Below are 23,444 nucleotides of genomic sequence, written 5' to 3' on the forward strand. Positions count from 1 at the left end.
TAAAGATTGGCAGCTGGAAAATAATTTAAAATCTAAGATTCAATTGAGAAAGATTCTGAAAGATTATTATGAAAAAGGAAGTTTTAATGTTTTGATTTTAGTACATTTAGAAGATGTTTTTACCCTCTGCATTGTCCCTTTTGTTTAATAGTAACATCAATGCAATTCATCATTTATAAATATTTTTGATTTTATTTCCAAGTTCATGGGAGTAGTCGAGAGCTCACAAATGGCGTTATTTAACTAGATCAGTATTTATTTATTTTTTACATTTAATATCTGACAGAAATAACTTGAGCAGTAGTTCTCTGTTTCGTCTTCTCATATATGGCTCCAAAACATTCAAGAATTGGGTCAAAAATCTAGATTCAAGAAGAATTTATTTTATTTTTTTTTTCAGTTTTATTTGAGGTTTTTCAAGGTGTTGCCTAGGTAGGAATAGGTAGATATAGGTTTAAAGGGTATCCTTATCAATCGGTCATTTCAGTTTTATCATTTAAATACTTGAAAGGGGTGTTCAGCGTAAATTTTATGTAATGAAATGTTATGTTATATTAAATCTGTTAAAATAGACCGAGTTATGGGAATTATTTTCGAATTTGGATAATGAGAACTTGAGAAGCCATTTAGGTTAAACCAATTAAATTCTTCCTTAGACAGATGTAGCAGAGAATATCCAAGTAGTAGTCCTGTATATCCACCTAGCTCAGCTACCATAGATAACCAAGTATATCTGGATATATAAATATATAAGGATCAGCAGAGAATATCCAAGTAGTAGTCCTGTATATCCACCTAGCTCAGCTACCATGGATAACCAAGTATATCTGGATATATAAATATATAAGGATCAGCAGAGAATATCCAAGTAGTAGTCCTGTATATCCACCTAGCTCAGCTACCATAGATAACTAAGTATATCTGGATATATAAATATATAAATATCCAAGTAGTAGTCCAGTATATCCACCTAGCTCAGCTACCATAGATAACCAAGTATATCTGGATATATATATATATAAGGATCAGCAGAGAATATCTAAGTAGTAGTCCTGTATATCCACCTAGCTTAGCTACCATGGATAACTAAGTATATCTGGATATATGAATATATAAATATCCAAGTATTAGTCCAGTATATCCGCCTAGCTCAGCTACTATGGATAACCAAGTATATCTGGATATATAAATATTTAAGGATTAACAGAGAATATCCAGGTAGTAGTCCTGTATATCTACCTAGCTCAGCTACCATGGATAACTAATTATATCTGGATATATAAATATATAAATATCCAAGTAGTAGTCCTGTATATCCACCTAGCTCAGCTACCATGGATAACTGTGCATAGCTGGATAGATACATATATAAATATCCAAGTAGTATTTCTGTATATCCACCTAGCTCAGCTACCATGGATAACCAAGTATATTTGGATATATAAATATATAAATATCCAAGTAGTAGTCCAGTATATCCACCTAGCTCAGCTGCTATGGATAACCAAGTATATCTGGATATATAAATATATAAGGATCAGCAGAGAATATCCAAGTAGTAGTCCTGTATATCCACCTAGCTCAGCTACCATGGATAACCAAGTATATTTGGATATATAAATATATAAATATCCAAGTAGTAGTCCAGTATATCCACCTAGCTCAGCTGCTATGGATAACCAAGTATATCTGGATATATAAATATATAAGGATTAGTAGAGAATATCCAAGTAGTAGTCCAGTAAATCCACCTAATTCAATATAAAAAATAAAGATTTTTATAATATTTTCTTTTGTTTAATAATAAATTACTAATGAACTATATACACTCATTTTACAATCTAACTCATATTACAATCTACAAGTAAAAGTATGCATTAATAAGCAGTTTAGAGACAGACCAGATAATCTTATAGTTTTAGACTATTTTGATATTCTTCCTTTTCAATTCCTAACATGTTAATTTAATTAATCATTCAAAGCGAAAAAATCTGCACAGCGATACCCCAAAAGAAGCTGAATAACCAAGATTTGCATTATATTGCGTTTCCTGTTTTTAAAAACAGCTGTTCAAAATTTTTCAATTATTACTCTGTAATTAGTGTTTTTCTTAATTTTTTGTTTTAAGTTATTTCTTTCTAAACATACAAGGATACAATCGCTGACTTTTAGTTTTTAAGAAAAGAACTGACTTTGTTGGGGGAATATTTAACTCAAAGTGTAAAAAAAGCATGTTTCGGTTGAATTTTTCTATTTCTTCGAAAGAAATCCCTTTATATGTATTTTGTGAGGCATATATATGTAGTATTTAAAGCATGGTTACTCATACTAAACTCCTTGACCCTTTTATCTAAGTCCAGGCAGAATGTAGAACCTGGAAATCGAGTTAGTGCACCCAGGAACCTTGAATAGGCTAGACATAGAGGAAATCTATCATTCTGATGTATCTTTACCATGTCTGTCAGAGAACATAGCAGGACACCAGCCTCCTTACCCATCATTATACATGAATATGCATCTTCGGAATCCTCAGCATCACTGAGGATATCAGATGCTGTCCTATACTCTCCATATTACCCTTTGCAAGGAACCGATCTTGCTGGTGATTTGGAACAGCAATAATAAACCATTCAGTCCAACCACAAACCAGCCAGTCCAACTACAGACCAGGAAATATCAGATTATGCTCTTTATTCTACAGCGGGTTCTATGAACAGAGCTACTGGAGACTGGAAGCAGGTAGAGTGTTTGTATATAGAGGAGAACTAGGATATCCAGGGCACACAGGAGAAATAGGATATCCAGAGCACACAGGAGAAATAGGATATCCAGAGCACACAGGAGAAATAGGATATCTAGGGCACACAGGAGAAATAGGATATCCAGTGCAAACAGGAGAAATAGGATATCCAGTGCAAACAGTGGAAATAGGATATCCAGTGCAAACAGTGGAACTGGGATATCCAGGGCACACAGGAGAACTAGGATATCCAGGGCACACAGGAGAAATAGGATATCCAGTGCAAACAGGAGAAATAGGATATCCAGTGCAAACAGTGGAACTGGGATATCCAGTGCGAACAGTGGAACTAGGATATCCAGTGCACACAGGAGAACTAGGATATCCAGTGCGAACAGTGGAACTGGGATATCCAGAGCACACAGGAGAACTAGGATATCCAGTGCGAACAGTGGAACTAGGATATCCAGAGCACACAGGAGAAATAGGATATCCAGTGCGAACAGTGGAACTAGGATATCCAGAGCACAAAGGAGAAATAGGATATCTAAGGCACACAAGAGGAGCAAGATTATCTTGAGACAGGAGACCCTGCTCTTTATAGACAGCTCTTCACATATCTGTTTTAGAAGCAGCTGAAGAACAAGACAATCTTGAGACAAGAGACACTGCTCTTTACAGACAGCTTTTCACAGATCTGTTGTAGAAGAATTTAAGGGACAAGAAATCTTGATGTAGGAGACGCTACTATCTATGGTTACAAGTCCAGCAATGGAATCAGCTGGGAGTGCAGTGGGAGCCATCTCAGATTGGATGAGCAGCCAGAGTAGCAGAAACTTCGGGAGAAGCTCCAGTAGGAAAGGAAGTAGCCGAGAATACAGTAGAAGCATCTCAGATTGCATGAGCAGCCAACATAGCAGAGACTCCAGAAGCAGCTCCAGTAGTAAGGAAACAGCTGAGAATCCAGCATGAGCATCTCTGATTTTAGGAGCAGCTAAAGTGGCAGCGAGGACAGTAATAAATATTGTAGCTAATCCCACATTATAAACCTGAACACACCTAGGTATCTTACATTGTACAATGTACATTTTAACCTAACTGCGATTGTAAATAACTATGTCAAACCTTTATTGCGATTATAACTAACTATGCTTATAAATATTATTGTAAATAACGACGTAAAACCTGTAATTACGTTCATTAACTTAACCTGTATCATAGAACTCAAAATAAACGTCAGTTGGAATAATACTCCACATTGATTATGGTGTGAGAGTAATTTGTTCCTCGTTTAGCGAAAACAAGAGTGGAACCAGGGGTTTGAGATTGAGTTGTATCTTTTACCCAGATACCTAAGAATACAGATATGAGCCGTATCTGGATTCATATTGAAAAAGGTATTATTGAGGAATCTGTAGTTCAAGATTTACTTGTATCTGTATGATACAGTATTGAGGAATCTCCAGTTTGAGTTGTATCTTGTAAAACTGATACCTAAGAATACGGAAGGTTGTTCCTGGAATGGTAATGATCTTAAAGTATTTATTGGAGTAGGGCATTTATTACAGGACTAAACTAGAAGGAGCAAATGAACCAGAGCAGCTGAACGAGAAATTTGAGTTCAAGGAACCTGTTCAGATAGATTCTGGTCTGGAACAGCTGAACAAGATATTTGAGATTGAGGAAGCTGCTCAGAAAGATCCTGAACTAGAGCAGCTGAGCAAGATATTTAAGGTTGAGGAAGCTGCTCAGAGAGATCCTGAATGTGAGCAGCTGAACAACGGTTTTCCAGAATCTAATAAAAAGCAGATTTTACCCGGATGGAATTTGTATAGATTTACCTGATCAATAAAAGTCTGAACGATAAACAACTCTATTTAATAGTAAACCTGACCGATATCCAGAGAGAGAGAGAGATTATCAATGGAAGTTAAGAGTACTGGGACTAAGGTGAAGCTTTTACACACGCCCAACCCATGGGAGTAAAATGTGGATCCAGAAATCCCTAGGATTATATATATACCTGGAATGGAGAAATTAGTTCTTGAAAGAGATAAACAAACATGATGTGATTATCAGAACCCTTTAGTTACTCTACCTAACATATTCTTCTGTATATTTTACAGATCTTCTATAGTAGAACACTGCTCGCCCGATATCTGCTAATTCAATTTGGGATTTTCCCGTCACCTTAAGTATATCATTTAAATATTTATCAATATATATCAGACGTTTAAGCAATTTAGACCTTCTGAAAAAAATTTGGGGCCATATGTCAACGGAACAAAAAATTTTATTTTAAAGATTTTTGATGCTCTCAAGGTTTTGCTTTAAGTATTATATTTTTACGAAAATTATTGAAAGGGGGCAAAAAAAAAATAGTAATTTATTTTTGACAAATACAAGTTCTAGAATTTCTGAATGTACTTTTTGTAATGATACTTAGCTCTTACCGGTGGTCCAAAGTACATATTTGTAAAGGTGCAAGGATTTGCACAAATATTCTTCTGATTCCTGAACAATTATTTGAACCAAAAAAAGAGAGATTATAATGCACACTGCACCACTTAACACAGAGGGTTTTGAGGAGAACCATTGTGGATTCCTGTTAATTATCTACATCAATATATATTTGTTGTGTCCAGCGATAATCTACCAAAATAAATAATAAAAATGTTCTAGACTTATTACAAGAAGATATGTCTCGACTAAATTGGCTGAATTTTTTGTTTGAAAGGGGGGACCCATGGGTACCGGGTACCCTGGGATTGACAAAGACCCAAATGAATACTGAATTATAACTTATTTTTATTAAAAATTCTAATTTATTTTATCTTAAAAATTTCAAATTTTTTTTCTAAGTGTTTTTTATTCTTCGGGCAACGCCTTGCACTTCAGCTAGTAAGACATAAGATAATGTTACAAATGTGCAGTTTACAGCTGCAGCAATTAATCAAAGAACCTGTCAAATCTTTCGTTGGGATGTTTAGAAAGATGAAAATTTCCCTGTATGATAATTGAAGGACTGCAGTATGGTTTTGGTGAACTATATTGACGTACTAAGCCTAGGGGTGTCAGAAATGATTTAAAGAATTTAAGCCACGGCTCAAAAATTGTTGGCTCCACTTAAATTGTATTCAGTTTTTCAAGATTTAAGCCGGCACTCAATTGAAACCGGTTTTTGGGCGCTTTGAGACCCTGCTTAAATTTATTAAATTCGGACACTGGATTATTTAAGCTGTTAAAATTTTTCTAAAATTCTGTAAATTATGCGTTAACAGTGTACAATGTACCAGGCCCGTAGCCAGGGGGGGGTGCAAGGGTGCAGGTGCACCCCCCTTTCTTCTGAAAGAGGGGTGCAATGACGAATTTGCACCCCCCCCCCCCTCGTCCCATATAAAAGAAATTGTTTTCATAAGTTTCTAAAATCTAGTTATAAATTATATAGCCCGAGTAAGAATTGATTTCCAAACCAAATTATAATCTATTTGTGCGTTACTCATTAAAAGTGTGACGGAGTTTTTGTGTACTCTCTCTACTCATCCCCTGAGTCATGTATCTCAGTCTACTGTGACCATCGCAGGCTAACTAACAGTTGATCAGTACACTCTGTTGATTAAATATAACAAAACATCAAAATTTACTCATAGTCATTTAATAGTCTAATTAAAACAGTATGATTTATTAATTATATGCATAGAGTCCCATGGAAATGAAATGGTAATCTCCTGTACACTTTCAGACTTTTAGACCAGTGTGCTATGTTTTATGAGTCTGTTTTTTGAGGCATTTCCGTGGTGAGGCGTTCCCATAGCACCCCCTTGACCCGTGAAAAGCTTTTTTTAAAATGAATAAGCAATAAGATCATATCATTTTCATATTGCAAAGTCAAAGTAATAAATGATTACTTGACTCTGTTAGTTAAGCAGTACTCCCTTAAAAGCTCAAATACACGTGTTAAAAGGGTTAGCCTTTATAGTGTGCAATGCATTGACAATGTAAAATAAAAACAACCATATACCACTGTAAAACCAAACCCCCCCTGGTCAAATCCTGGCTACCGGCCTGCAATGTACATGCACATGTGCAGTGCAAACCAGAAAACTACAAAATAGGATAAAAACATTATTGTAATATTAAATGTATTTAATATTGTTACAATAATTTTAAAGGTGTTAAAAAGATTAATATGCATTTATACAGCAATAAAATCAAAACTGAGGCTGAATTTGAGCCGGCGCTCAATTATAACCGGTTTTGGTGGATTTGAGACGCGGCTCAAATTCATTAAATTCGGACTCTGAAAGTTTAAAATTAACTTTTTTCATTGTCAGTCTGTTTTCTATAAATAAAATTGTCCCAAATCAATACCTTCTATTTTCTTGATAAATGTTAAATGCTTGTTGTCTTTGATTCTCTTCTACGCAGATATTGATTACATTTGGTAGGAAGGGGACTGCACATCCAACATTCTAGAAAACGGTAAATGTACAATTTTTTATATGTTTCAGCTGAACGGTGTTAAAAAGGGACTGTTAACGTATTTAAAGTAAGCATCCTTTTTCGGGTTCCGGCCATTACAAACCTTTTCTCAAAACCATTAAATGGCAACTATCAAGACGAGTAATTTTCTATGAAAACCGACAAAAAACAATAATTTTTAAATCTAAACAAAACAGTGCTGGGAACTTTGTGTTGAATACTGTATGTACAGTGGCGCAAATAGCACTTTTGTGAGGGGGGAGGAGAAATTAGATTTTTAGGGGCTGGGGGGTACATGGCGGGTTTAGCCCCCCCTGCCGAAATTTATCTTTAAAAGAAATCGCTGTTTTGGGGATTTGCAGTAAAAAATAACATAATTTTTTAATTATTGAAGGATTGGCTCTGGGCTCCTAAAAATATACCAAATTCAAATATACTTCCAACAGCTTTAAAATGAACGACATGAGTGAATTAATTAAACATGAGCAAAGAGAAGCGATTGCGATTGATCTCAATATACCCATTTATTCTGATCTGCTTGATCTCTTAATTTTGAATATCAACAATTTCTCTGTTCTCTCATTGGTTTACCACAAAATTTCCTGCCTTCTGATTGGATGTTTTTTTTCCACAGGATATCGAATAAAGATTAAATTAATTTGAAGATTGACAAAAACTCGAGATCCATCCTTGATCTCGATGTCCACAATTCAGCTTTTTATTATCCCCCCTCCCCCATATTAAATAATGCACTTTTTCCTTCCCGCATTTTCACATTTTTCCATAGAAGGATTTAGACAATTGAGGCAAAACCTGTATCATTAGATCATAAAGATTTGAGAAAATGCAATCATCATAGCTGTCGGTCAAATTCGGACCATAACCTGCCACGCAGGTTCCAACATCGGGCAGCAACTGTACAACCTAGATAAATTAAACGTTTATCTAAGGGGCTATGGATGTCATTTTAAGATGTTTGGTACTTTCTCAAAGACATTTTCCCAAGTGCAACTTCCTAAATGTACAATTTACCAAGTCTGTCCTAGCTGCAGCGCTCGGCCCCCCAGCCTGATCTAGCTGCGGCGCTCGGCCCCTTAGCACATCCTAGCCGTAGCGCTCGGCCCCCCATTGCAGCCTGCAGAGCATCAGACGGTCTAATCTAACCTTTGGGAAGTTGCTGCTTGGGAAATTGCAAATTTGGGAAGATGCGACTTGGGAAATTGATATTTGAGAAGTCATCCTTGGGAAACTGCCTTTAGGAAAGTACCTAATACACATTTTAAGTGATCCTTCATCTATAGAGTGGCATTGTTTAGAGTGGCATTGTTTAGAGTGGCATTGTCTGGAGTGGCATTGTTTAGAGTGGCATTGTATAGAGTGGTATTGTATAGAGTGACATTGTATAGAGTGGCATTGTATAGATTCAAAAACAACACCCTGAAAGCTTTGTATGATCAAACATGAGAGAAAATTTTAATGTTTTCATTTTGGAAATTAAATTCTTTTAATTGTATTTTCTCTACAAAGTGATTATCAGATATTTTGCAACAAAACAGTGGAAGAAAATGGCATAATTCGACTTTTTACGATAAATTTCACAGAATCGGCGATACAACTCTTAAAATAAATGGTCACTTGAAATTTGAATGACAATCCATTTAATTGAAGATTTGAACGACAATCCCTTTAAATTAGGATTGAAAACGAAAATTCCTTTAATTAAGGATTGAAAAGACAATCCCTTTTATTGAGGATTGAACTGACAATCCCATAAATTGAGGATGGACACGACAATCCCTTTAATTGAGGATGAAACAACAATCCCTTTAATTTAGGATTGAAAACGAAAATCCCTTTAATTAATCGGCGATACAACTCTTAAAATAAATGGTCACTTGAAATTTGAATGACAATCCATTTAATTGAAGATTTGAACGCCAATCCCTTTAATTGAGGTTGGACACGACAATCCCTTTAATTGAGGATTGAAACGCCAATCCCTTTAATTAATTGAGGATTGAAACGCCAATCCCTTTAATTAATTGAGGATTGAATTATCTGACCAACCTCATGATTGTTATCATGCAAACCTCATGATTGATAGCATACAAACCTCATAATTGATATCATACAAACCTCATGATCAATATCATACAAACCTCGTGACTAATATCATACAAATCTCATGATTGATATTGTGAAGATTATATATTTACTGATATTTTTAGCATATAAATGTATTACAGATTCTTATGTTGAGAATTAAGCTTGAAGATCTTTTCTTGTTTCTGGTTCTGATCAGACTGGCTCCTGGATTCTCTTTTCATCCTTCCCGGATTTTATCCTTCCATCTCTTACAGATTCTTAGTTTGTGATCTCTACAGTATCATACAAACCTCATGATTCATATCATACAAACTTCAAGATTGATATTATACAAACCTCATGATTAATATCATACAAACTTCATGATTGATATCATACAAGCCTCATGATTAATATCATGCAAAGCTCATGATTAATATCATACAAACCTTATGATTGATATCATACAAACCTCATGATTAATATCATACAAACCTCATGATTAATAATATCATACAAACCTCATGATTAATATCATACAAACCTCATGATTAATAAAATACAAACCTCATGATTGATATCATACAAACCTCATGTTTGATATCACACAAATCTCAATATTTATATCATGCAAACTTCATGTTTGATGTCATACAAACCTCATGATTGATTGCTATTTTCACAAAGGATCCTTTGTCTACATCTACTCTTGATCTACTATCAGGGGACAGGAATTGACCTAGTGAATATAGTATTTATATAATGAATATAGTAATAACCCGGATTCACAAGTATACCGAAGTTGTCAAGTGTACTTTAAAGTTGTCATGTATACCAAAGTTGTCAAGTATACCAAAATTGTCAAGCATACCAAAATTGTCAATTATTCCAAAATTGTCAAGTATAACAAAGTTATCAAGTATACCAAAGTTGTCAAATATAACGAAGTTTACAAGTAAACTGAAGTTGTCAGGTATACCATTTTTGTATACCGAAGTTGTCAAGTATACTAAAGTTATCAAGTATACCAAACCCGACTAAAACCCGTTATTTTTAGGGATTTTCGCGATATTTGCTCTTCCACGGTGGGCTTTTATTAACCGGGCGCTCGGGCAAAAAAAAAGCATTTTTTTAATAAATTTCAAGGTTGATATTTGTGTACCTTCATGATGAATAAATATATCTGTTTTATCAATAAAATCAATATTAACTTCCAATACACCCAACCGTAAAATGCAATCGGGCAATTCTGAAAAGGAAAACAATCGATGTAATTATATTTTTGTTGATAAAATGGCAAAATTCATAATTATAATAATAACCCATTGTGTAACATCTTCCATTGTAGTAGTACTCCGTTGCTCTAAACACCTAGATAAGATTTTTTTTCTTTGAAATTAGTTTTAATTTAAATTCTCGTCCAATTAAAAAAATTTAAAACTTAATATATATGCAAAAGAAGAGAAAAAAATCCTGCTTTCCCTACTAAATATATACAATACAGCTGAAGTGCCCGGCGTTTCCCGGGGAAATTTCGAATCACTTAAAAAAATTAAAAATTTTAAAGAAAAAAATCGAATTTAAAATGGAAAATTTGAATTTTTATTGAAAATTCAGCCTATTTGGTCCAGTCGTTAGCTAAAGTATCTATATATAAATTAGCTTGTCCGGGTGTCTGATCCGATCAGTCTCAAATTTTGTGCGGAACCTCACGTGGCCCCAGGGAAAGTTTATGGCTAATCTGACTTTAAATATGTAATCTTAAACTATTTTTATCTTAAATTATTTAATTTTGTAAAATTTTCAAAATGCGCGAAAAAAATATTATAAAATCCGCAAATTATGAAGAAAAAAAAATTTGTAATGTACAAAGAGAAGATGCTTACAGATAAGACCACAATTAAAAGTTGTAAAAGAAGATGGGCGCGAAGCGTCCAAAGGCCTATAGTATATATATATATATGAGCAAAGAGCTTTATTAAATAGATAGTACATACCTGTTTTCCACAAACTAACTGATTAGGTTTGATAAACATTATTGAACTTCCATTAAAGGAACCCTCCAGGTCCAATCTCAACTAGAATAAAGTTTAGTATTTAAATTATGTTTATAAGGAGGCCTAATTTTTTTTTTAAAAAAATCAAAAAAAGTTGGTTAAACTTGAAATTTTATTCCATGCTTTGAGATTTGAGCCAACGCGCAATTTGAATAGATGATTAGTGGTTTAGCGACGCTGTTCAAATTCATTAAATTCGGCCTCTGAACCAATATTAAGCTGATAATATATTCTACTGATCTGAACCAAGATTAAGCTGATAATCCCTTCTACTGACCTGAACCAAGATTAAGCTGATAATCCCAGCTACTGACCTGAACTAAGATTTCTTCAATTTTGATAAGTGTGGACTCATACAACTGCTTCGGAGAAATAAAACTAAAAAAAAAATTTCTGATTTTTTTTTTTTAAAGATTCAGAATATACATCATTTGAGTTAAAAAAATATATCTCTTTTCCTGTAGTCTACTAGAGGGTTCTTTTCGGATAAAGAGTGAGAATAAGAAAAAATGAAAAAGATGCCTTATGTTCGAAATCCAATTGGAGTTGAATTGAATAGCAGACTGTGATGGGATCCCGTTGGCCTGAAGAACATCTAGCTTGTAGGGATAGGTCGGGCATATAGTCAGTTCGGGGAACGGTAAAGTTGCTACATGAGCATATCTGAAGAAAAAAATCTTAATGAAAGAGATACATATAATCTTATTAATTAATATCAGCCATCTAAAAACGCCAAGAAAGGCAAAATTAATCAATAATTTCTTTGGAAAATGTTATATTTAGCATTTTTAATATAAATCCAACTTTTTATGTGCATTTTGTGGATTTTTGGATATTTGCTCATAAAATATTATATCGGTTTAAAAAGTTCTGTCCTTGGCTCATGCTTCAGCATTTTGTGCAATTTGAAAATATTGTAACTCGAAAATGTTCTAATCCTTACATTTTTGCAACCTGTAAGTGTAAACCTTTGATATTTCAAACTAAGATTATCTGATCTAACAAAATTCAAAGTTTGAAATATCTAAGGTCTATGACATCAGGTTGCCAAGATATTGGGAATGAACAATTTGACATTGTGGAAAACACGCAATTACTTAAGCAGATTATCTATTTTTACGACATCCTCCTCCCCCCCCCCCCCCCCGGGGGGAAAAAGAAAAATTAAAAACTAATTAAATTAGTAAATTTTTCTCCTTTTTGTTATTTTTTATCAACAAATATTATTTAGCCAATCCAGCATAATAGAGCCTTAAAAATACATTCCTGACATTTTGAGCAAAATCATTTTTGATTCGAGGCCTTTTTTCACCAAAAATTATACTTACGTATCTCCAGTAGATGTTAATTTCTTTAAATAGTTCTCAACACACTGTCTTCCCTGGACTATAAGGATGGCGAAACTAAATAATTCAGTTTCTCTTCATCAAATAATTCTCGAAAAAGGAACATTTTAATTTTCTAATTCTACGAAAAAAAAAGTCTTTTCCTTAAAGCAAATTTTGAATTTTCATTGGTTTAAAGCTTGTTTCGACTAATTAAATAATTCTTGATAAAGAAACACTTGCCGCGTATCTTACTTTTCTAATCCATAAATCTTTCCAACATGATTGTGTAAACCTTTGATATTACAAACTATTTAATAAAGCAAGATTCATAGTTTAAAATATTAGAACTAGTGAGGGATTAAAAACAGTTGCTGTTTTATTTTTGTTGAAAGTAGTACGTTTAAGAATCTTGACATATTTCTCAAAATTTTTATAAATTTTATTTTTAAAGATTTAAAAATTAGACAAACCTGTTCAAATAATATCAGATTGAAAAAAAAATAAATTAGAAAATTAGATTTTGTGGCCAATATTTTATGTAATATTTTTAATTGCACAGACCTCACTAGAAATATGAGAATAAATTGTACAGACCTGACTAGAAATATGAGAATAAATTGTACAGACCTGACTAGAAATATGAGAATAAATTGAATTTTCTTCGCCCAGCCAACCTATTCAAGATTTAGTGTAATTTGGAGTAATTTTGATATTTTTATTTTGAACACTGTAATTGTAATCTGTTTACATTTTACCTTCTTCTTTGTACTCTCCTGCTGTATTCCCTGCAAATATAAAAATTTGAAAATACGGGGGAAAAAAATACTTCGAAAATTTGAAGAAAAAAATAAAATTGTACGCGAAGAAAAGATCTTGAAGAAGTTCTTGAACTACCTAAAGCCAGTTCAAATCCTAATGAATCTTAATTATTAATTTTTTTATAAAATTTTTGACAAAATTTTAAAAGATTTACCAATTTTTCTTTTAAAGGGTTGAAGTTATCAAAGTCAGATACTTTGCTTGGTTCAGGGGTCCAGGGGTACATCTTGTTTTCCTTCTAAAAATATATTTATCATTTATCTATATCACGGTGGACTAAACCAGTGGGGTCGGTCGAATAGGCCTAGGATTAGGCCGGGTACTGTAAAAAGTCTGAATGCGCCATGGGAGTCGTCCAGGGGGCGGAAACGTCATGTGTGTGTGTCTGTACCAAAAGAGTGTGTGTCAGTTTACTGTACTGGTCTGCAAAGCAGTGCGACTGGCTTTCTCTTACCGGACCAGCGCCATTTCCTTTCCCTTTATTCCTGTTCCCAGGAGTTGTCAGGGTTAGCCCTCCGACGAGACTATGCCAAGAAAGTTGACCCCTGTCGTATGTTAGTCTGGTTAGGGCGACGTCCTGTACCATAGGATCGGGTCAGTACACGCTGTTATCTGGCAGGCCGGTACAAACTGGGCAGGTCTTGTTCGAATTTAAAGGAATTGAGTCTTTGCAACAAATTCCAATTTTCTAATACCTAAATATCTACAACCAAACTATGTAAACCTTAGATATTTCAAACTTTGACTGTTTGATATAACAGAAGTCAAAGTTTGAAATATCTAAGGTCTACAACATTGGGTTGTTAAGATATAGGGATTTAAAAACCAGAGTTTGTGGCCAAGAATCAATTCCTTTACTACGGCCCAGAGTGATATACAGCGTTACATTTCATGCTGGATTATCTCCAAGCTTTAATGCCAAATATGCACATAACACTCAAAAAACCTAGTATTTTGTGTAAGAAAATTTTTATATTAGCCTTATACATTTTTTGAATGATTTCAAAATATTATTTTGTTTAATTCATAAATATTTCTAGGGCATGCTTCAAATATACAATTGTTCAGCTATTAATTTAATTACTATAGTTTACGTTAAGAGCTTTTACTCTAGTCTGACTAAATAAACTGATCAAGTTTCTTAAATACTATTAAATACTTAAATGATCTTCAAGAAAAACAAAAACAAGTGAAAATTCCAGGAAACATTAAAAACAATAAAAATACGATCTTTGCAAAAGAAAAAGACGAGAATAATTAAGAAAGGTTTAAGAAAATTAGAACATGAAATGTTAAACTGTTTAAGCCCGTAAATTGGAAAATAATTATTTTCAAAACAATTGTACCGTGAAGTATAATTTTCAGTGATGAACGATGTATATTTTTAAAATAAATAGAATGACATTGTATCATTAGTCATTGTTCTTTTTTTACTTGTTAGCACATTTTTTTTTAATCTCTGTAGATTTACTCACATCAGTTTTAGGCTGTAGATGTCCTTTATTTCAAGCCACTTTTAAATGGTAACAATAAGTTATAAAAACTAAGCTTGAAATTTTTTTTAAAATTTCGAATTTTATCCCCCGGGACAACAGGGTTCCCTCTAAAAATGTTATTATACAGATTTTTTTGCTCTATTCCAATTCAATATACCACAACTTTTTTACCGAAATAGTAATTGATTCAACAATTATATACTTACATCAGGACTCCAATATCCCAGAAATGAGCTGATCTGATCATACACCTTTGATCTCATCTTATGAACCCTCCATGATGAAAGAAACTAAAATATTACAAACTTTTCACCCACCAGTTAAATGGCGAAATTTACAGTGTGTCCTACAAAACATGACAGTAGCAAGACGACTTTAAGATCGTCTTTGCTCTTTGATATTTATTCTTTTAGAAATAAAATTGCAGATATACAACTCTCTGCACGGAAAGATTATGTACGCTTATAGTGATCCAGAAAGCAAGATCACAAAAAATCATAATTATTCTCTATTTCATAAATATTAAATCTCAACTCTTTTAAATTATAATTGGTAAATGATTTTCAGAAATTAAGTTCTTACATTGAAAACTTGCCTCTTTTTGCAAGTTAAGCATAAATACGTAAACTTAAAATATTATGTACTTTTTTCAATTTAAATCCTAATTCCTTTCTAAACCAACAATTAATTGTCTATTTTAGCATTTCTTTCCATCGCTAACACAATTCCATCCTCTTCCTATCTCCATAAACACTTTTTCGCGGATTATGTGCACATTTCGACAAAGATATTAAAACTTTATCATTTCTAAATTGAATCAAAAACGACCACTATGATCTTGAAGATGTGAAAAATTATATAGGTTCCAAAATAAAAATGAGCAATATACTCTTAATTACAATGATTATCTAGATTCAACAAATATAGGTCCCGATTTCTTTGCAAACATTGAGCTTAGAAATACATAACAAAGTGAAAACCTATATCTTTTTCACAACCCATGAAGCCTATCTTTTTTTAACATTACAAATAAATCTTTAATTTTTAATTTCTAAAAGTTGTTAGTTCATCGTAGAAAAATACAAAAAATCCACCACCAGTTTACATTAAATATAATTTAAACAAAAAATATGTAACTTTCCTTTTTCGCTCTATCTCATACTCTTTATACTCTTATCCCACTCCTCCTACTCTTACTTGTATAATAATAGTTCAATCCTACTCCTCCTACTCTTACTTGTATAATAATAGTTCAATCCTACTCCTCCTACTCTTACTTGTATAATAATCGTTCAATCCTACTCCTCCTACTCTTACTTGTATAATACTAGTTCAATCCCACTCCTCCTACTCTTACTATTATAACATATAACAATTATTCAATCCTTCTCTTCCTTCTCTCCCTGGTTCAATCATAACTCAATCCTACTCCTCCTTCTCCCCCTGGTTTAATGATAACTCAATCCTGCTCCTCCTTCTCTCCCTGGTTTAATGATAACTCAATCCTGCTCCTCGTTCTCCCCCTGGTTTAATGATAACTCAATCCTGCTCCTCCTTCTCTCCCTGGTTTAATGATAACTCAATCCTGCTCCTCCTTCTCTCCCTGGTTTAATGATAACTCAACCCTGCTCTTCCTTCTCTCCCTGGTTTAATGATAACCCAATCCTACTCCTCCTTCTCCCCCTGGTTCAATGATAACTCAATCCTGCTCTTCCTTCTCTCCCTGCAGTTTAATGATAACTCAATCATGCTCCTCCTTATCTCCCTGGTTTAATGATAACTCAATCCTGCTCCTCCTACTCTTCCATTATACCCTGGTAAACAAGGGTTGGGTCTAGGTTCTCACAGGTTCTCATGTATGGGAGGAGGACGAGAAGTACATAAACCCATCTGCCACCGTATACATATACATACTTTTTTGACAAAATATTTTCTCCTAAATGCCCCTAGTCTTGGCATTTCCAAAATGTGGTCTCCAATTTTTAGTTCTTTTAATATTACCGGAGATTTCGACAATTTTGTTTTTATTTAATAGAATTGAAATCTGGACAAAATTCTTATAATGTACCCGGTAATATTCACAGCACAATAAAGGCAGACCACATTTTGAAAAGTCCAGGACTAGGGAAAATTTGTGGTTATTTAATGTTTTAAGAACAATATATGTTACAGAACTGACTCTTTCAATCTAAAGGTTACCCTGTAACATTAATCAAGCTAATTTTCTAACCATTTTCAATCTGTTACTTTAGGTTCTCTGTGCAGCAATTTCTTGAAGCAGGGATTAAATTCATCATACCAAATCAATCAATAATCTAAAAAAAAAGTCTGATTCACTAAACAAGGAAGGCTAAAAACTGCAAGTTTTACTACGTGTGAGCAGGGGGCGGAAACGTAACGTGTGTGTGTCTGTACCAAAAGAGTGTTTGTAAGGAATACCGAACCGAAGGCGTGTACTGTAGGTATATACAGTACATACGAATCTCAGTATTTGTACAGTCTAGGAGAGTACATTTGTTTATTGTTAATTGTTTACTTAAAAATAAGTTTAATATACATGCAAATTTTCATGCAAAGACTATAATTTGATTAAAGTTTACAATAAACTACTCGTTATTCAAGCTTAATTATAATTGACGACATTGTTCTGACATTTCCTTGACAGTAGTCATGTTAAGTGCCTGTACCAAAAGAGTGCGTGGAAGGTATACTGAACTCATCTGCAAAACAGTACTACTGGCTTTCTCATGCCAGAACAGCACCATTTCCTTTCTCTTTTTTTTCCTATTCCCTGCGTGTGTCCCACTCAAGGTTGTATAATAAGATAGGGGTTTCTTGAAGCGTTCAAATGCAGTAAGGAAAATGTTGTCTCCGAAGATAGATATATAAAAAACCTCATATGACGTCACTCTTTCCTCTATAATCAATCTTATCTTTCTATCTTAGGAGACGACATTTTCCGTAAATTGGAGCGCATAGAGGGTAACCCAGCTTATTATACAACCTTGGTCCAACTATAAACTTTACAAAATATTTATGTAAAAGTGCTTTAGTAAGATGTTTTTGTGAAAAAACAAAAGATAGCGTGGCCCCACTATACACATTACAATATAAAGACGACAAATAATTGAAAATATCATTAGGTTCCTTAGTTCAACACTGACCTTTAAGATCTTCAATATAAAATAAAAGATAAGAGTCCGAATTTAATGAATTTGGGCCGGAACTCAAATCCGCCTAAAACCGGTTCAACACTGACCGTTAAGATTCCAGGGGCGGATACAAGGGGGGGGGCGGGGGACATTCGCCCCCCCCCCCCCCCGAGATTTCGAGGCAAAAAATGTTCCCAATTTGTTAAATGTTATTGTTAACGATAAATTTAGAATAATAAATTTGTAAGTTAAGTTATAATATTGTTCATATCTAGTAATGTTCCTTAATCAATACTCATTTATCAAAATTGTAATATTGTTCCTAGTTTTAATGCATTTAAGTATAACTAGTAATTTCTATTTGTTCTTAAATTGCTAATGTTCCTATTATTGTTCCTGTTCCTGTGTCCGACCCACCTTAAATCCCTGTCCTAATCCTATATTTTTGTTCCTAATTCCTGAACAATCTGTTTATTGTTCCTAAATCCCTGTCCTAATCCTTTATTTTTGTTCCTAATTCCTGAACAATCTTTTTGTTGTCCCTAAATCCCTATCCGAATCCTTTAATTTTGTTCCTAATTCCTGAACAATCTTTTAATTGTTCCTAAATTCCTGTCCTAATCCTTTAATTTTGTACCTAATTCCTGAACAATCTTTTAATTGTTCCTAAATTCCTGTTCTAATCCTTTAATTTTGTTCCTAAAATTAAAAAATCTAGTTTTTTAGTCTTTAGTCATTAATTTTGACTCTTTTTGAGTCATTTTAAGTCAAAAAATTTTTCGCCTGTCGCACGATTTTTTATTCCTAATTAATCATTTTTTTGTTCCTAACAAATCTTGCCCCCCCCCCTCACTTAAATCCTGTATCCGCCCCTGTAAGATTCTTTTCTTAACTAATCATAACACTCTTATTTTGGTTCGCAGTGTTATAAAGTTTTGGGATGTCGTACCAAAATAAAAGTGTTATGGGTAATTTTATAAAGCGTGTTTGTGCTTGTCTTATTTCAATGGCTCTTTTAAATCAAGTCAAAGTGTAAAGTTGATTTCAATTTGATTTTCATTTCAATTGAAAAAAAATTTGTTTGGAAATATCCAAATTTTTTGGAGAAAATCCGGAACCAATCAAAACTTTATAGCACACGTGACATATCACCTAGTTTAACATTTTAGCGCGATGATTACTGTATGGCACGTTCATAATGAAATTCACGATGAAGTGAGTAAGAATGATAAAGTACACAATAGTTTCATAAATAAAATAAAAGATCTGAGTGCCTACTGGTTGGAAGGTATTTATACTACTTCATAAAAACTGCTAAAACTTTATTTAATTACACATGGTAACTTGTATCGAACATGTCGAGTGGGATGTACGTATGTATTTAAAACCTAAATTGTATGTTGCTTTAGACGGACAAGTGAACTAAAAGCCAATAATATATTGGAACAATAGTATTGACAGAGATGTAACATATATAAACAACGTAAAAACTGTCAGGGGCGTATTCAGGAATTAGTCCAGGGGGAATTGAACTTTTTTCTTTGATGTAGGGGGGCTTTCCACTCTGAAACCCCCTGATAAATATAGATTTCGCTGATCCCGGGGGGGGGGGAAGCACACATAGCCCCCTTTCCTCTTTACGCCCCTAAACACATTATTTGGAGGTTGTTTCCCAGGAAATGCATACACGATGTATAACCTTTCAAATTTAAAGCAAAATAATCTGTTTTAAAGGAATAGTAAATATTAGATAACTTGACTTTTTCGTGCCATGAATGATTACTTTATAAAAAACCTTTTTTGTGAGAAAGTTGAATCATAACACATATTTCTTGAAGCTTTCAGATATTTTTCATTAATTTAAATCATAATTCATTTAGACAAAGATACAGGGATACCCACAAATAATTGCTAAAATACATGTATCTGTGTACAGAACGAGTTTACAATTACAAATTGATGATTATTTAAACAGTACAAGCTATAAAGCAATTAGGTGGAAAATAGCTCTTGGCTGTTTTGATTATTTTTTCCACCTAATTTTAATACTGATAACAAAAATTTCAATTAAATAGATTTAAGGAGAACTATTAGAGATCAGGGTGCGAATTTATCTTATGCAAAATAGTTTACACATTTATTAGAATAACTTCAGTTTAAAGTAATTTTCTGACATGTACACAACAAATGTCAAAACATATTAAAACATATCTAATTAGTTTTACATGAATAGCAATTCGGTTTATAACACATTGTAATGTAATTGTGTCGTGGACAATTTTTTTCAATGACTAACGGAAAAATTTGCCAAAGAAGAAAAAAGATTGCATCGTGAGTGTAACACGTATATTCAGCCTGCTTATAAAAAGTCTCATTAATTTTTCAGACAGGGTTGACTTTGAAGTGTCGCAACGCCTTAGGCTTTGATTTTACCACTCTAGCTTTGGGTTTTAAGAAGTAATTGGCAAATTTCTCATAGATTTTTGCTTGAGACCTCAGAGTGGTAAATTTAGTCGTCTCTAAGTCGATATACTTTGTGGGTAACCTTGTCGATCAGCAGACATGTAGGTAGGTACATGTAGGTGGGTACTTGAGAATGGAAACTGAGGCCATGTTAATCGAATAAAAACTGACATCTTCACATCCTTAAAGCCCAGGAATACAAAATGATAAATGTTGTATATCATCAAGTTTTGTTTAAGAGAAAAGATACAGTGGAACCTTTTATAACGAATACATCGAAAGAATTCATCAAATGTCGTATTCTTCACTTTCTAATAATGGAATGTTGCAGATATATGGAATTCTTTAAAATTGTTCCTGCATATTCATGGCTATTTATTTATTTTCGCAAATACTTATATTTACGTAATGTAGTATAAAACTCATTGAAAAATTGTCAAGACGACATTTGATAAATTCTTCCGATGTATTCGTTATTAAGGGTTTCACTGTACAGTATGTATCAAGTCACAATAAATCTAAATTTTAACCAGATAAAATGTCGACTTATTTCATCTGTTTTAAATCTACACTAAATATGTATCTGTGCCTAGTTAATCTACTTGTAAATCTCAAATTTGAACTCAATAGTATTTAACTTTTAATTGTAACCTGCAGGTGGGGTTTGATTTTCACATGTAGATATAAAGCCAATTGTTTCTGATACAGGGTGTCCCGCAAAACATTACCGTAGCAAGACGACTTGAAGGTCGTCTTTTAACTTTGAAATAATATGCGGCATTTATTAGTTAACCCAAAGACGTCATTGATATTGAATTTAAACAATCAACATTAAAACTTTAAATTTCAAATAAATTACTCATTAGTAGGTGCTAAAAGTTGTCGGAAATGAACGACACGGTTATAAACTTCGTTCTTGATCAGTTATAGGATAGGATGCTCTCCTGTTAAAATAAAGCAAAAATTGTGATTTTGTTACACATTCTATTAGTTTAAAGCAGAATTTTAGGCCTCTAAAGTGAGCAGGGCGAGCGGGAGAACGCAGGCGGCCATGAGTCACCACTATTTCCCCTTCCGTGCCACATATTAGCTGTTTTCTCTTCCGGCAGCCATGAGCCACCACTATTTCCCCTTCCGTACCACCACATTTGACTCTTCCCGGCAAATCTACTTTTTTAAATGGTATATTTAGGGCCTTTAAAGTGTGATTTTAAAAAATCCAGCCGCCTCACGCAAAAAAGCACAACTCAAACCATTTTTTTAATTCTACTTAAGATTAATATATTATGTGATGAATTCTTAAACTGTTTTAAAATGAAATTTTTGACAATTTTGACTGAGTATTGCATCTTGAAATATCACAAAGTTGATTAATGAGTGATTTTAAGATGGATTTAGTATAATGAGTCAGTAATTGAATAATCATTAGACTGTGATGTTTTAAGATGCAATACTCAATCAAAGTTGTCAAAAAATTTCATTTAAAACAATTTGAGAATTCATCACATAAAATATTAATCTCAAGTAGAATTGAAAAAATGGTTTGAGTTGTGCTTTTTTGTGTGAGGCGGCTGGATTTTTTAAAATCATACTTTAAAGGCCCTAAATATACCATTTACATATACAAACATTTGTTATATCAGAAACATTTGTTATATCAGAAACATTTGTTATATCAGAAACATTTGTTATATCAGAAACATTTGTTAAATCAGAAACATTTGTTATAACAGAAACATTTAATTATATCAGAAACATTTAATTATATCAGAAACATTTGTTATATCAGAAACAATTGTTAGATCAGAAACATTTGGTATATCAGAAACATTTGTTATATCAGAAACATTTGTTATATCAGAAACGTTTGTTAAATCAGAAAATTTGTTATATCAGAAACATTTGTTATATCAGAAACATTTATTATATCAGAAACATTTAATTATATCAGAAACAAAGCTTCGGAGGTCGGGAGAATAAAATGTGAGACTACCTACAGATTTCATAGTTACATACGATAATCTTAATTCATAAAAAAGGATCCTAAAATTCTAGTTGACCTTTTTTTAGGGTACAACCTGTAATACTAAATTTCATTAATGTGATCTGCTGCAAGTTTTGACCCTTCAAATTTACGGATATTTTTCAATTTGAGAAAAGAATAAAACCCTAATAAATGTCTTGTGACGAGGGCTGGAGTTTACTACCGCATATTTGCCAAGTGGTTTGTGCAAATAATTATAAACAATAATATGTACTAATGGAAAAAAATTTAAATATACAATTTTGTGGCAAAAAATTTGTAAAAGATAATCTATTATTCGAAAAATATTGAGTACGTTTTCAGAAAACTAAAAAAACTTTTTTGACATCTTACTTTGCAAATTTGTGTGAAAATCTATAATTTTGAAGTGTTTTCTAAATAGTTGTTCAAAGTACAATGGTTTTTATAAATGAATAATAACAGCATTGAAAGTGTCAAGAAAGTGGATAAATGATATTTTTAGAAAACATGTTAATATTTAGTTCAATATTTATACAATATTATCAAGTTCTTTATTAAAGTACAGTGCTTACCGTAAGTAGAAATCAGAAATAAATTGAAATCTTAACAAAATTCTTAATATCTTTTGTAATTTAGAAAGCACAAAAAATTGGGCAGAACTCATTTCAGACTAATTATTTTGTTATTAGTGCGATCATAAAAAATATTTTTTTACCAAAAAAAGACAAACCCTAAGTTACCCGAACTTACTGAACCCCATCTTGAATCCAATTAAATAAAATCTAACTAAACACATTCCCATTCTATTTCTTCCTTT

The 23,444-nt window shown here is 32.9% G+C and overlaps 1 protein-coding gene across 4 annotated transcripts; it reads right to left on the reverse strand.

Moving 5' to 3' along the window:
* Positions 1-235: 235 nt before the first annotated feature.
* LOC111705999 (uncharacterized) lies at positions 236-21,687 on the reverse strand. 4 transcript variants are annotated; one of them, XM_023478732.1, is made up of 21 exons: positions 21,274-21,686; positions 20,705-20,804; positions 17,238-17,322; positions 15,214-15,297; positions 13,666-13,749; positions 13,448-13,477; positions 13,346-13,366; positions 13,287-13,312; positions 12,693-12,767; positions 11,887-12,027; positions 11,679-11,742; positions 11,305-11,385; positions 10,630-10,678; positions 10,470-10,556; positions 9,967-10,046; positions 8,036-8,146; positions 7,112-7,212; positions 5,194-5,254; positions 4,839-4,930; positions 652-733; positions 236-362 (listed from the first exon to the last, which is right to left on the reverse strand). In XM_023478732.1, the coding sequence occupies exons 3-21, from the start codon at positions 17,238-17,240 to the stop codon at positions 273-275; spliced, it is 1,362 nt and encodes a 453-aa protein (XP_023334500.1). In that variant the 5' UTR covers positions 17,241-17,322; positions 20,705-20,804; positions 21,274-21,686; the 3' UTR covers positions 236-272. The 4 variants fall into 4 exon arrangements, with proteins under 4 accessions (XP_023334500.1, XP_023334501.1, XP_023334498.1 ...); XM_023478733.1 differs by lacking the exons at positions 236-362; positions 652-733 and adding an exon at positions 747-1,002; XM_023478730.1 differs by lacking the exons at positions 236-362; positions 652-733 and adding an exon at positions 1,149-1,689 and having other exon boundaries at positions 21,274-21,687.
* Positions 21,688-23,444: the final 1,757 nt, after the last annotated feature.

The sequence above is a fragment of the Eurytemora carolleeae genome, unplaced genomic scaffold (genome assembly GCF_000591075.1).
Source record: "Eurytemora carolleeae unplaced genomic scaffold, Eaff_2.0 scaffold700, whole genome shotgun sequence".
NCBI lineage: Eukaryota > Metazoa > Arthropoda > Copepoda > Calanoida > Temoridae > Eurytemora > Eurytemora carolleeae.

What these genes read in the sequence shown, in the direction of transcription:
- LOC111705999 (XM_023478730.1), bottom strand. An exon ending in TGGGATATTGGAGTCCTGAT is followed by an intron (nt 13,750 to 15,213) that starts GTAAGTATATAA and finishes ATATATTTTTAG; the next exon opens with AAGGAAAACAAGATGTACCC. An exon ending in ATTCTCATATTTCTAGTCAG is followed by an intron (nt 12,768 to 13,286) that starts GTCTGTACAATT and finishes TGAATTATTTAG; the next exon opens with TTTCGCCATCCTTATAGTCC.